Source organism: Anopheles funestus, chromosome 2RL (assembly GCF_943734845.2).
Source record: "Anopheles funestus chromosome 2RL, idAnoFuneDA-416_04, whole genome shotgun sequence".
NCBI classification, from domain to species: domain Eukaryota; kingdom Metazoa; phylum Arthropoda; class Insecta; order Diptera; family Culicidae; genus Anopheles; species Anopheles funestus.
The window spans coordinates 17,558,093-17,570,958 of NC_064598.1; the positions used below are offsets into that span (position 1 = coordinate 17,558,093).

At 35.6% G+C, this 12,866-nt stretch overlaps 1 protein-coding gene across 1 annotated transcript in view; it reads right to left on the reverse strand.

Moving 5' to 3' along the window:
* Positions 1 to 12,819, reverse strand: part of LOC125763254 (uncharacterized) — a 22,284-nt gene extending 9,465 nt beyond the window's left edge. Inside the window, exon 1 of the mRNA XM_049426145.1 lies at positions 7,134 to 12,819. Within this exon, the coding sequence (XP_049282102.1) occupies positions 7,134 to 7,281 (148 nt within the window). The 5' untranslated portion in view covers positions 7,282 to 12,819. The remainder of the gene's footprint in view (positions 1 to 7,133) is intronic.
* Between the last annotated feature and the right edge of the window lie 47 nt (positions 12,820 to 12,866).

A 12,866-nucleotide genomic window follows, 5' to 3' on the forward strand; every position in this document is an offset into this window, starting at 1 on the left:
GAAATTGTAGCTATTCGTGCCATCTATCGACCACAGGTTAAAGATTGGCGATCCGTTGGATACCGACCGAGTTATAGGCAAAATTTGGTGCAAAAATGAGGAAAATTTTCATTTTTTTTGATTTTTTGATTTTTTTATTATTTTCCACTCTTTTTTTTATTTCAAACATTATGAGAGTGAAAAGAAACTCATTGCAACCCATTGGCATTAAAATAAAACAATTTAATTTTTTTTGCAAAATTTCCCAAAAAAATCGTAAGGGGTAAGCCTTATGAAATTGTCGAGTGGAAAATTTTTTTGAAATTTTTTTCTGATTTTTTATTCTTTTTTTAATTTAAAGCACTATTTAAGTGAAAAGAAACATATTGCAACAAATTCCCATCAAAAAATATCACATTTAAAATTTTTGCTACATTGCTCAAAACTGAGGAAAATTTTACATTTTCTCAAACAGGGTAAGAAACTTGGTTCCTCGAATAACTTCTGGCACAGACATCTGAGAGCATGGCCGTCCAAGAAGAAAATGTAGCCATTGGTGCCATCTATCGACCACAGGTTAAAGTTTGGCGATCCGTTGGATACCGACCGAGTTATGGGCAGAGCTTAGTGCGAAAATGAGGAAAATTTTACATTTTCTCAAACAGGGTATGGAACTTGGTTCCTCGAATAACTTCTGGCACAGATAACTGAGAGCATGGCCGTCCAAGAAGAAAATGTAGCCATTGGTGCCATCTATCGACCACAGGTTAAAGATTGGCGATCCGTTGGATACCGATCGAGTTATAGGCAAAACTTGGTGCAAAAATGTGGAAAATTTTCATTGTTTTTTGATTTTTTTGATTTTTTTATTATTTTTCACTCTTTTTTTTATTTCAACCATTATTAGAGTGAAAAGAAACTCATTGCAACCCATTGGCATTAAAATAAAACAATTTAATTTTTTTTGCAAAATTTCCCAAAAAAATCGTAAGGGGTAAGCCTTATGAAATTTTCGAGTGGAAAATTTTTTTGAAATTTTTTTCTGATTTTTTATTCTTTTTTTAATTTAAAGCACTATTTAAGTGAAAAGAAACATATTGCAACAAATTCCCATCAAAAAATATCACATTTAAAATTTTTGCTACATTGCTCAAAACTGAGGAAAATTTTACATTTTCTCAAACAGGGTAAGAAACTTGGTTCCTCGAATAACTTCTGGCACAGACATCTGAGAGCATGGCCGTCCAAGAAGAAAATGTAGCCATTGGTGCCATCTATCGACCACAGGTTAAAGATTGGCGATCCGTTGGATACCGACCGAGTTATAGGCAAAACTTGGTGCAAAAATGAAGAAAATTTTACATTTTCTCAAACAGGGTATGGAACCTGGTTCCTCGAATATCTTCTGGCACAGACATCTGAGGGCATGGCCGTCTAAGAAGAAATTGTAGCTATTCGTGCCATCTATCGACCACAGGTTAAAGATTGGCGATCCGTTGGATACCGACCGAGTTATAGGCAAAATTTGGTGCAAAAATGAGGAAAATTTTCATTTTTTTTTATTTTTTGATTTTTTTATTATTTTCCACTCTTTTTTTTATTTCAAACATTATGAGAGTGAAAAGAAACTAATTGCAACCCATTGGCATTAAAATAAAACAATTTAATTTTTTTTGCAAAATTTCCCAAAAAAATCGTAAGGGGTAAGCCTTATGAAATTTTCGAGTGGAAAATTTTTTTGAAATTTTTTTCTGATTTTTTATTCTTTTTTTAATTTAAAGCACTATTTAAGTGAAAAGAAACATATTGCAACAAATTCCCATCAAAATATATCACATTTAAAATGTTTGCTACATTGCTCAAAACTGAGGAAAATTTTACATTTTCTCAAACAGGGTAAGAAACTTGGTTCCTCGAATAACTTCTGGCACAGACATCTGAGAGCATGGCCGTCCAAGAAGAAAATGTAGCCATTGGTGCCATCTATCGACCACAAGTTAAAGATTGGCGATCCGTTAGATACCGACCGAGTTATAGGCAAAACTTGGTGCAAAAATGAAGAAAATTTTACATTTTCTCAAACAGGGTATGGAACCTGGTTCCTCGAATATCTTCTGGCACAGATATCTGAGAGCATGGCCGTCCAAGAAGAAAATGTAGCCATTGGTGCCATCTATCGACCACAGGTTAAAGTTTGGCGATCCGTTGGATACCGACCGAGTTATGGGCAGAGCTTAGTGCGAAAATGAGGAAAATTTTACATTTTCTCAAACAGGGTATGGAACTTGGTTCCTCGAATAACTTCTGGCACAGATAACTGAGAGCATGGCCGTCCAAGAAGAAAATGTAGCCATTGGTGCCATCTATCGACCACAGGTTAAAGATTGGCGATCCGTTGGATACCGATCGAGTTATAGGCAAAACTTGGTGCAAAAATGTGGAAAATTTTAATTGTTTTTTGATTTTTTTGATTTTTTTATTATTTTTCACTCTTTTTTTATTTCAACCATTATTAGAGTGAAAAGAAACTCATTGCAACCCATTGGCATTAAAATAAAACAATTTAATTTTTTTTGCAAAATTTCCCAAAAAAATCGTAAGGGGTAAGCCTTATGAAATTTTCGAGTGGAAAATTTTTTTGAAATTTTTTTCTGATTTTTTATTCTTTTTTTAATTTAAAGCACTATTTAAGTGAAAAGAAACATATTGCAACAAATTCCCATCAAAAAATATCACATTTAAAATTTTTGCTACATTGCTCAAAACTGAGGAAAATTTTACATTTTCTCAAACAGGGTAAGAAACTTGGTTCCTCGAATAACTTCTGGCACAGACATCTGAGAGCATGGCCGTCCAAGAAGAAAATGTAGCCATTGGTGCCATCTATCGACCACAGGTTAAAGATTGGCGATCCGTTGGATACCGACCGAGTTATAGGCAAAATTTGGTGCAAAAATGAGGAAAATTTTACATTTTCTCAAACAGGGTATGGAACTTGGTTCCTCGAATAACTTCTGGCACAGATATCTGAGAGCATGGCCGTCCAAGAAGAAAATGTAGCCATTGGTGCCATCTATCGACCACAGGTTAAAGATTGGCGATCCGTTGGATACCGACCGAGATATAGGCAAAACTTGGTGCAAAAATGAAGAAAATTTTACATTTTCTCAAACAGGGTATGGAACCTGGTTCCTCGAATATCTTCTGGCACAGATATCTGAGAGCATGGCCGTCCAAGAAGAAAATGTAGCCATTGGTGCCATCTATCGACCACAGGTTAAAGTTTGGCGATCCGTTGGATACCGACCGAGTTATGGGCAGAGCTTAGTGCGAAAATGAGGAAAATTTTACATTTTCTCAAACAGGGTATGGAACTTGGTTCCTCGAATAACTTCTGGCACAGATATCTGAGAGCATGGCCGTCCAAGAAGAAAATGTAGCCATTGGTGCCATCTATCGACCACAGGTTAAAGATTGGCGATCCGTTGGATACCGACCGAGATATAGGCAAAACTTGGTGCAAAAATGAAGAAAATTTTACATTTTCTCAAACAGGGTATGGAACTTGGTTCCTCGAATATCTTCTGGCACAGATAACTGAGAGCATGGCCGTCCAAGAAGAAAATGTAGCCATTGGTGCCATCTATCGACCACAGGTTAAAGTTTGGCGATCCGTTGGATACCGACCGAGTTATGGGCAGAGCTTAGTGCGAAAATGAGGAAAACTTTACATTTTCTCAAACAGGGTATGGAACTTGGTTCCTCGAATAACTTCTGGCACAGATAACTGAGAGCATGGCCGTCCAAGAAGAAAATGTAGCCATTGGTGCCATCTATCGACCACAGGTTAAAGATTGGCGATCCGTTGGATACCGATCGAGTTATAGGCAAAACTTGGTGCAAAAATGTGGAAAATTTTCATTGTTTTTTGATTTTTTTGATTTTTTTATTATTTTTCACTCTTTTTTTTATTTCAACCATTATTAGAGTGAAAAGAAACTCATTGCAACCCATTGGCATTAAAATAAAACAATTTAATTTTTTTTGCAAAATTTCCCAAAAAAATCGTAAGGGGTAAGCCTTATGAAATTTTCGAGTGGAAAATTTTTTTGAAATTTTTTTCTGATTTTTTATTCTTTTTTTAATTTAAAGCACTATTTAAGTGAAAAGAAACATATTGCAACAAATTCCCATCAAAAAATATCACATTTAAATTTTTTGCTACATTGCTCAAAACTGAGGAAAATTTTACATTTTCTCAAACAGGGTAAGAAACTTGGTTCCTCGAATAACTTCTGGCACAGACATCTGAGAGCATGGCCGTCCAAGAAGAAAATGTAGCCATTGGTGCCATCTATCGACCACAGGTTAAAGATTGGCGATCCGTTGGATACCGACCGAGTTATAGGCAAAACTTGGTGCAAAAATGAAGAAAATTTTACATTTTCTCAAACAGGGTATGGAACCTGGTTCCTCGAATATCTTCTGGCACAGACATCTGAGGGCATGGCCGTCTAAGAAGAAATTGTAGCTATTCGTGCCATCTATCGACCACAGGTTAAAGATTGGCGATCCGTTTTATACCGACCGAGTTATGGGCAGAGCTTAGTGCGAAAATGAGGAAAATTTTACATTTTCTCAAACAGGGTAAGAAACTTGGTTCCTCGAATAACTTCTGGCACAGACATCTAAGGGCATGACCGTCCAAGAAGAAAATGTAGCCATTGGTGTCATCTATTGACCACAGGTTAAAGATTGGCGATCCGTTGGATACCGACCGAGTTATAGGCAAAACTTGGTGCAAAAATGAGGAAAATTTTCATTTTTTTTTGAATTTTTTGATTTTTTTGTTATTTTTCACTCTTTTTTTTATTTCAACCATTATTAGAGTGAAAAGAAACTCATTGCAACCCATTGGCATTAAAATGAAACAGTTTAATTTTTTTTGCAAAATTTCCCAAAAAAATCGTAATCGCCTTATGAAATTTTCGAGTGGAAAATTTTTTTGAAATTTTTTTCTGATTTTTTATTCTTTTTTTAATTTAAAGCACTATTTAAGTGAAAAGAAACATATTGCAACAAATTCCCATCAAAATATATCACATTTAAAATTTTTGCTACATTGCTCAAAACTGAGGAAAATTTTACATTTTCTCAAACAGGGTAAGAAACTTGGTTCCTCGAATAACTTCTGGCACAGACATCTGAGAGCATGGCCGTCCAAGAAGAAAATGTAGCCATTGGTGCCATCTATCGACCACAGGTTGAAGATTGGCGATCCGTTAGATACCGACCGAGTTATAGGCAAAACTTGGTGCAAAAATGAGGAAAATTTTCATTTTTTTTTTTTTGAATTTTTTGATTTTTTTATTATTTTTCACTCTTTTTTTTATTTCAACCATTATTAGAGTGAAAAGAAACTCATTGCAACCCATTGGCATTAAAATGAAACAATTTAATTTTTTTTTGCAAAATTTCCCAAAAAAATCGTAAGGGGTAAGCCTTATGAAATTTTCGAGTGGAACATTTTTTTGAAATTTTTTTCTGATTTTTTATTTGTTTTTTAATTTAAAGCACTATTTAAGTGAAAAGAAACATATTGCAACAAATTCCCATCAAAATATATCACATTTAAAATTTTTGCTACATTGCTCAAAACTGAGGAAAATTTTACATTTTCTCAAACAGGGTATGGAACTTGGTTCCTCGAATAACTTCTGGCACAGACATCTGAGGGCATGGTCGTCCAAGAAGAAAATGTAGCCATTGGTGCCATCTATCGACCACAGGTTGAAGATTGGAGATCGGTTAGATACCGACCGAGTTATAAGTAAAATTTAGTGCAAAAATGAGCCTTAGTAGATTGACAAATTTATAGATTTTTTCAAATTTTTTTAATTATTTTTTTTCTTTTTTTAATTTAAAGCATTGTTTGAGTGAAAAGGAACTTATTGCAACAATTTCGCATTAAAATAAAACAAATTTTTAAATTTTCCTAAATTGCTCAAAAAAATGGTAAGGGGTAAGCCTTATGAAATTTTCGAGTTGAAAATTTTTTTAATTTTTTTTTGTATTTTTTATTCTTTTCTTCTTTTAAAGCATTATTTGAGTGAAAAGAAAGTTATTGCAGCATTAAAATATATCACATTTATAAATGTTGCAATATTACTTCAAAAAAAGAGCCTAAGGCTATACAGCCTTAGGAGATTGGCATATTTATAGAAACATCTGAGACATCTATACAGGCATACAGACATCTGAGGGCATGACCGTCCAAGAAGTTTAACCCGTCCACAAGTTAAAGTTTGGCGATCTGCTGTATACCGACCGAGCTATAGGCAAAACTTGATGCAAGAATAAGCCTTAGGAAATTTTAAAATTTTTAGATTTTTTTATTTTGTTATGATTTTCTATTCTTTTTTTATTTAAAGCTTTATTGAAGCAACAAATTTGCATTAAAATACATAAATTTATAAAATTTTGCAAAATCACTCAAAAAAAGCTAAGGCCTTTGGAGATTGGCAAATTTAAAGCTTTATTTTTGGTAAATGTCCGCAAGATGATATTTTTTTTCGAATTAACTGCCATTCTTCTCTTTTAAAGATAATATTTTCATTCACAATAATTATATTCAACACGTGAGTACTTTATAAAATAAAATGGCACTCGATTTTTTCTAACTTTACAATATTAAATTACACTCAACCGATTTAATTTTTGAATTTGTATTTGTTTACCTTGTTATTGCCAGCAAAATCGAGCTATCCTGGTCGCCATTACAGAAAACTGTCTTGGCGTCAAGTCGCGCTTCGAATAGTGATTTTTCACCGAAAATACAGGTGTTGCGACTTTTCGCATTTTTTTATATGGAGTTTCACAAAATTTTTCAGAATCGCGAAAATTGCTGCGTACTTTTCAAGTGTATTCTTATACAACCAATTTCACTAGCTAGAGCGGATCGCATTTACAAGTAAAGTGTGATACATCTTTTAGTTCATACAGAAAACCAACAAATGAAACACTCGGTAGTAAAAGCATTGTAAAGATATCGCCTTATAATTAACATATCAATGTGCTAATAGTTTCACATTTGAATTTACAATAAACTTCACTTTCATTCCTAATGCACGGTGATCACCATCAAGTTTTCTTACCTTTGTACGGTAGTGCGTTAATTTTGTGCGAATTTTTAAGTGCTGCCAAATATGAATCTTTCGCATTCTTTGCTTCATCGGTTTCGGCACCCCATCCAAATCCGGTGATCACAGTTAGCGTCACGATCAGTGTAATTTTCCACATCATGGATGAAGATCTCTTCAAACACACCGAATCGTTGTCACAGCAACCGAACAAGCACACTACACAGTAGCAACACTGTTGCTTTCGTAAGCTCCTAAAGAAGTCTTTGGCACACTTCACTCACGGTGACACATACGTCTGAATCGCTCGAAATCACTCTATTAACTGACGGCCACCGGTTCATATCAAAGACTACTAAAATAAAAGCTCCTGACACAGGGATGGCAGGGTTTGCCAAGATGGGCACTTGTTCACATTTTCCGTTTCGTTCGTACTGCAGTACAATGCAGACGCTTCCCGCCCTACTATTGTTCCGTCGATATTGAACAAACGTTTGTTCTGTACAGCAGCGACACGTAGGAGAGCGTGGGGCCAAATCCACTTACTCGAGACACACATTTGAAATTATTATTCTAAACATCTCTTAACCATATCTTTTTTATCCAAATTTTTGTTTAATAATAATTAGTTTTCTCACGGAAAAAACTTAAATAATGCTTAATATACAGGGAAAAATTAATGATAAAATTTTTTACAGTTGTAATTGCATCTAAAGACCTCATACGATAAATTATGTACTTTACTATAACAATTCACAGTAAAATAAAGTTAAGGTTAAGTTTTAGTCATGTTTACAAAGAAAAATAAAACCTAACGCTTTTCACCCCATTTTCCCTTAAGCTAACGTGATCGCGCTCAGTCACTAAACAATATGGCTTAATTTTGTACCCTACCGTTCCATTTCTACCCTTCCAGCGTTTCATTTTGTTTACATACAATCATTAATAATCAGTGTGTGTTTTATTAGTTTGAGCACATTCGCACAGTAACGTGAGGACAATGCTGCTCGCCACAGTTTCCACCTCGCGACATTTAACCGAAACCCGCATCAGTAGCTAGAATGCTGCACAAAAGAAAAGAGAAATTTCATCTATCTCCCAAAAAAAAAAACGTTGCATCCAAAACCAACCAACACATCCGCATTTAATAACTGTGGCGGCTTGCCAGCCGGAACGAACACCGAACACTGGCTCATCGCCGGAACTAAGAAAGCGCGCTATCGATCGGTCGGATTTTGTCGGCTGTGCACCGTGTGTACCACACAAAGCGAAACATGTCACGCATGCTTTGCATGCGTAAAAGGGCTCTCCTACGCGTAAGCATTCGACAGTGGTCGATGGCCTCAAAATGGTGAGCGCGAAAACAAATGCGCTAATGCCAAGCACGTGCGTCCGCAAAGGGTAAAATTTCTCCCGGCAATCCGATCGATACAATCCGGATCCTCGTGGAATAGAACGGATCCGGCACGTATGTTGGGCACGTTGTACCGGCCACAGATACGGTAAAAGTGCAATTTTGCAGTTTCACTGCGGTGCCGAAGTAATGAAAACTGTGCCAGCCACCGAAACGGAAGTTAGTTCAAAAATTGCGATCAAACAACTGGCGTCATAAGCGAAAGTTGTCCAGTGTGGCAATGAAGAGAAGTAGTTATTAAGCTGTAAAAGAGAGGCTTTAATGGTGTACGTGCTAGCCGAAGGATATTAATTGGCAATGAGATCCAGATTGCGTACAGATGTGACCGATCGATGACCTGTTTTAGTGTCTGCATGGCAATGAACGCAAATAAATCATGGATTTGCTTACTTTTTTTATGTTTAGAATAGGGATCTTTAGTGTTTTAACAGGTATCCTTTTAATGGATCTACTCTTCCCCTTAAACCATCTGAGGATGACTCGTCTATTCCAACAGCCGACACAAGATGTATTTTTGAACGACCCAAAAAGCGTAGTTAACTTAGGCAGACATTTTTTTATACCTCCGCATAATTTTAAACTTAGTTTTAAAACATTAACATCTAGTGATAAAGATGCCATTAGCGTACATTATAATTTGAAGTCAAGATGTACAAAATACGAACTCCCAACAACCCGCGAAAAAGACTTAAATGCCCGAAACAGCGGAATCTTTTTTATTGATGAATTTTTAGTTCAGTTTTATGTGCCGGTCTTAGTTCCATCCTCGAAACTCCATTGGGGACTTGGAGAAATAATCATATGGAAATCCATCCAGTTCGTAGCATACGGCGAAGACTTAGACATCACACGTTTACGGTTCTTCCATGCAGACAAAAAGGATCGATCAGTTGGATCGGATATCCGAGAGGAGAATATGAACTCTCGGATATACGAACCGCCATGAGGATTGAATAACATTTCTGAAAACTTTGCGTAAAGGTTCCTATGTTCCTATGTCATCAGCTATTGATAAGTAATCGATAGGATCCAGGATTAGCAACTCGTAATAATTTACGTGAGTTTGGTCCCACCAAACTACACAACTTACATGCTGTCAGCAAAGAATAAAAGATAGACTTTGTTTTCGTTTTCGTTTATTTGTAGAATTTTTTTTGTTGCATTTTATTCCTCTTATGTTGCCTGTTCGTTTTTCTCGTAATTTTCTCTTTCGCTCGCTTCTCGCATTCTGTATCTTTGCATTTTCGTTTCGTATTTCAAATCGGATCTGATTACTTCCCTGTCGCTTAATGCTACGGGAAAATTCGTCCATCGTGTTTTCGAGTCACCTCGGTATGGCCGTTCGTGAAACATTATGCGCCACATTTGTACGCAACGGAATTATCCTGCTTTCACTTGCATTTGTATTTGTATGTGTGTTTGTGTATGTGTGTGTTGGTGTAATTATGTTTTCCTTCGTTTTTGTGTAAACGATGGTCTCTACTACTTTCAACATGATAGTATTAGAGTTTTCTTTAATAAAAATTAAAAAAAAAAAAACAAGCAAAACAGTACAGGTAAAACGGGAATTGTTTTAGCGCACAAATTGGAAACTGTCTCAACAAATGGCCACCAACCTTTGCTTCGCACATAACACACTCATAGTTCAGTCCAGAGTTCACGTAGTATGTGTGTATATATATATAGTATATATGTATATAAAAAGAATCAAAACAGACAAAAAACAGTATCTCTTAATATGGGGGAACAAAATTGTTAGGTAGTTGTTACCCCGCTTCTTCCTCATTCTGCCCGGGGTTGTGAATGGGAGGGATGAAAGGAGGAAGGGAAAGAAAAAACTGTGTCACTATTATGGCAACAAGCAAAAGATGGTTTATAGTAGTGGGGGAATACAAATTCCAATTCGATTCTGCTTGCAACCCCCGTTCTTCTTCCCTTTATCCTTGGACATTCACATTTTCTTCTTCTTCATCATCTTTTGTTTTTCCTTACTAGCATAAGTAAATAGTGCTTTTGTTTGTTTTGTTGTATCTTTGTTTACTTGTTTCTTCCTTTTCTTTTCTTTTTTTTTTGTTTTATTTTTGTGTGTAGATTGATCACCTTTTGTTTTTCACATTTTTTTTGTTACTTTTTGTTTTGTTTGCTTTAGTTTTACTGTGTATGCATGTAAAGGTGTATGTATTTATTTGTGAGTTTTGTTTCATAATTCATAAAAATATATACTTTTCCATTCGCATTTCCTTTCGCTTTCTTTTGTTGTTTTTGTTTGTTTTTTTTCTTGTTTTTTTTTTATTTGTTACCAATTTTTTACTTTCACTTGCTTCGCTTGCTTATTACTTGGAGGGTTATGCAGGGAATCCTAACACCGATTGCCCTAAATCGCTCATCAATGCATCTTACATCTTTCCAGTATCTGGTGTATTGTACCATTTGTTAGTTTTACATTTCTGGTTTTGGCCTTCCTGTATTAAACACCCATGATTACTAACCATGGCATAAAACAACTCAATCTTCTTCTGTTTTTAAATTGCATTTAAAAAAATAAACAAACACAAATGCCTCCAATGTACGTAAATTTGTCTCCTTCTACCAAAGCTGTCGATTACCCATTTTTCCTTTTTTGTCTTACTCTTATCTGTTGAGCTCTTGGCTCATTTCCGTTTTGGGTAACGCTGTATTATGATTTCGTTGTTATCCAATAATAGTTATTTTTTCCAAATGGTGTTGATGTTTTTTTTTGTTTGCTGCAGCTAATTTGCTACTTTCGTTTAGTATAGATTTTATAGACCAAAAAAACCGAATGATTCTAACGCTTTTTTTGCAACTAACTTTCCAAATCATCTAATAATAAACTTTGCTACAATTTTTTTTACTCTTTTTATACGTTTTAGTTCTCCATCGTCTGATATTTCAAATGATATTTTCGATAAGCGAATGTGAAAGAAACTGTGTGTAGCATTTGTTTTATCATGTTTCCTTTGTTTGACGTAACACGCAACCACAAGCGTACAATGACGAAGTAGCTGTACGCCACACTTGCTCGCTTCTCTTTCTAGTTCTTGCATCTTTATGTGTTATGTTTTGTGTTCTGTAATTCATTTTTAAATTTCTTAGTTCCTTTTTTGTTAAACCAGTCTTTTGTGTTATGCAGGCCACACTTTCCTAAAGCCATGGCCGCCATCTTTTTGCTTCCTTCTTCGGTTGCAAATTCGTTTTGTTCAAACGCAACAAAACACGCTTACTAAACCGAAGCAAAACAAGCGCAACTTATGAGAGGCAAATTGTTGTTAGCTTCTCCTCGCTACAACTAGTTTTTATTATCATCGCGTCTTGGAAGCACGCGTAGGGTAATTTCTTTTCTTTTTTCTTTTTTTGTTTGTTATACAAAGCACAATAGTTCTTACCCTTTTTGCGTTCCACTATAGTCACGATCGCAGCTAAACCGTACACTGGTAGCGCCTACCGACCAAAACGATCGTTTTCCATTTATTGCTTCTTATATTCACGAGTTTAACATCGCGAGATGCTGCATTTAGTTTGAGTTTTCTTTGTTTGTATGGTTTTTTTTTTTGAGTTTAGATTCTAAATTTCATAGCTTTCACACACATACACCTGAGTGATCAATGTATGGGGCGGGCTTGCAGGGTTGGATCTTCTTAATACTAAACGCGCAGTTTTGTGAAGGAAAACGTTTTGAAGGAAACAAGGCAAAAAGTGAGAAGAAAGCTGCACTTAAACATATTGATTTGTGAGTGTATGCGTGTGTGCAGGACAGGATATTTTTTTTCCTCTTTCCAACAGTACTACAGCTGAAAGGTTAGGTGCGAAAATGCAGGATATTGTTTTTTTTTGTGTTACGATTTATCAAACTAATTGGTAAATTGGAGTATTTAGGTCGTTCCAAAATTAATACGTTCCCGACAGGTGTTATGTTTCTGGAACACGATCAAATGGTGAGACATATTATCAAAGCTTAAACATATTTTTAAACGTTTAGTCTTTTGCCAGCTTCATAGCATCTTATCATCCATACAGGGATTGTAAAATAACGACATGTTTTGCCAGACCTTACAAACGTACAATCATGGCAAACATAAGGGCTGCATTAGGTGGGCCCATATTCTTTTTTTTATTTAAACATTTCAAGCAATAAAAGCGCCCTACAAAACGGCGCATGACTACATTGGCAAAGAGTAAACCAACGTTAAACATGTAGCAACATTTTAAGAACAACTCTCCACCTAACAACGTAAAGGATAGCACGTTAAGATCATGATCGGTTACTGATCGGATACTGTTCCACACACGGAACAATGGAACATTTGTTGTCACAA